This window comes from Trypanosoma equiperdum (genome assembly GCF_001457755.1).
Source record: "Trypanosoma equiperdum strain OVI genome assembly, contig: ctg_4, whole genome shotgun sequence".
Taxonomy (NCBI): domain Eukaryota; phylum Euglenozoa; class Kinetoplastea; order Trypanosomatida; family Trypanosomatidae; genus Trypanosoma; species Trypanosoma equiperdum.
The window spans coordinates 5,498-6,885 of NW_027124421.1; the positions used below are offsets into that span (position 1 = coordinate 5,498).

Here is a 1,388-nt window from a genome sequence, read left to right on the forward strand (position 1 = left end):
GCAATCGAAACAATGAGAACGGCAGCAGAAGCAGCCTCAAAAAAAACAAAGTCAGCAGAAGAAAAACAGAAAGAATGCAAGGCCGCAGGAGATGACCAAACTGCATGCGATAACTTAAAGGATAAGGACTGCGTTTTCGACACAGAAGCCAAAAAGTGTGAATTAAAAAAGGATGTGAAAGAAAAACTAGAAAAAGAAGGCCAAGAGAACAAGGGGAAAGAAGAGAAACCTACCTCAGAATGCAAAGACAAGCCTCAGAAAGATTGTACTGGCAACTGCAAATGGGAAAATAATACTTGCAAAGATTCCTCTATTCTCCTAAAGAAACAATTCGCCCTCAGCGTGGTTTCTGCTGCTTTTATGGCTTTGCTTTTTTAAGTTCCCCCTCAATTTTTTCTTGCTAAAATTTGATATATTTTAACACCTAAAAAATTCCCCGAAAAAATTGAGCTGTTTTTGTAAGTTTGTGATTCTGTAAATTTTTTTTGTTTTTCTGGCAACTAAAAAATTTTTTTCCTTTCCTTTTCCCCGTTGAGTTTTTGTGGAAGTGGGGGGGGTGGTAGTTAGGTAGGCTTAGCCTTAGGCTTAGGGTTAGGGTTAGGGTTACTCGGTTAGGGTTACGTTTCTTTTTACGCAGCTCCTCCGTATTGGATTGCTTCTCTTTGCAATTTTCTTAATGATACAGCGGCTCTTCTGTTTTTTTTTTTTGCAGCACCTTGTTTTTTAATTCTTTCAGTGATGCAGCGGCTCCTTTTATATCCAGAAACTACCCGCGCAGTGGTGTTTGTTACTCTTTCTGCTTTGGTGAATTTCATCTCTGCATTTTGCACTGCGCGCGACTTCAAATTTATTTTTAACGCTGGCTTGTGGCAGTTTCGCTCCGGTATACGATTTTCCTTTCAAGGGGTGCTAGCAAAACAATCTTAATATTTGGAAGTGGAAGAATATAGATTTCAGCAGGTAAAGCCAGCCGACGTAGCAGCCTGGACAGGTTGTGGCGCGGCACAGGAACCTAGCCAAAGCAGTCGGGTGCGGTGAGCAGTTAACTGCAGCGTCAGCAGGGCAAAGCGTGCACATTGCCATGCCGCAAGAGCTCCGGCAGCAGATGTAAAGCACCTTAATGCAGGGCTCCATAATCACCACGGACATAAATCCACCGCAAAAATCAAGCAACAAGCCAACAGTAAAGGAAAAGAATAAATGCAACTAAAAAACACAACTGCAGTAGAATGCCCAAGCGAGCATTGCGTTTATATCGAAAATAGCACAGATGGTAACAAGTGCAAACCTAAGGCAGGAACGGAAACCACAGAGCCAGGAAATGGAAATGGAGCACCAGGAGAAGCAGCTGCAACTGGGTGTGCAAGGCACCATAATCAGCCTTATTG

At 42.7% G+C, this 1,388-nt stretch overlaps 1 protein-coding gene across 1 annotated transcript in view; it reads left to right on the forward strand.

The window, feature by feature from the left end:
* TEOVI_000212500 (Trypanosome variant surface glycoprotein (A-type)/Trypanosome variant surface glycoprotein C-terminal domain containing protein, putative) overlaps positions 1-378 on the forward strand; it is a gene marked incomplete at both ends in the record, with an annotated part of 966 nt that extends 588 nt beyond the window's left edge. The window contains one exon of the mRNA XM_067225242.1: positions 3-378. Coding sequence (XP_067081343.1) covers positions 3-378 — 376 coding nt within the window. The remainder of the gene's footprint in view (positions 1-2) is intronic.
* Between the last annotated feature and the right edge of the window lie 1,010 nt (positions 379-1,388).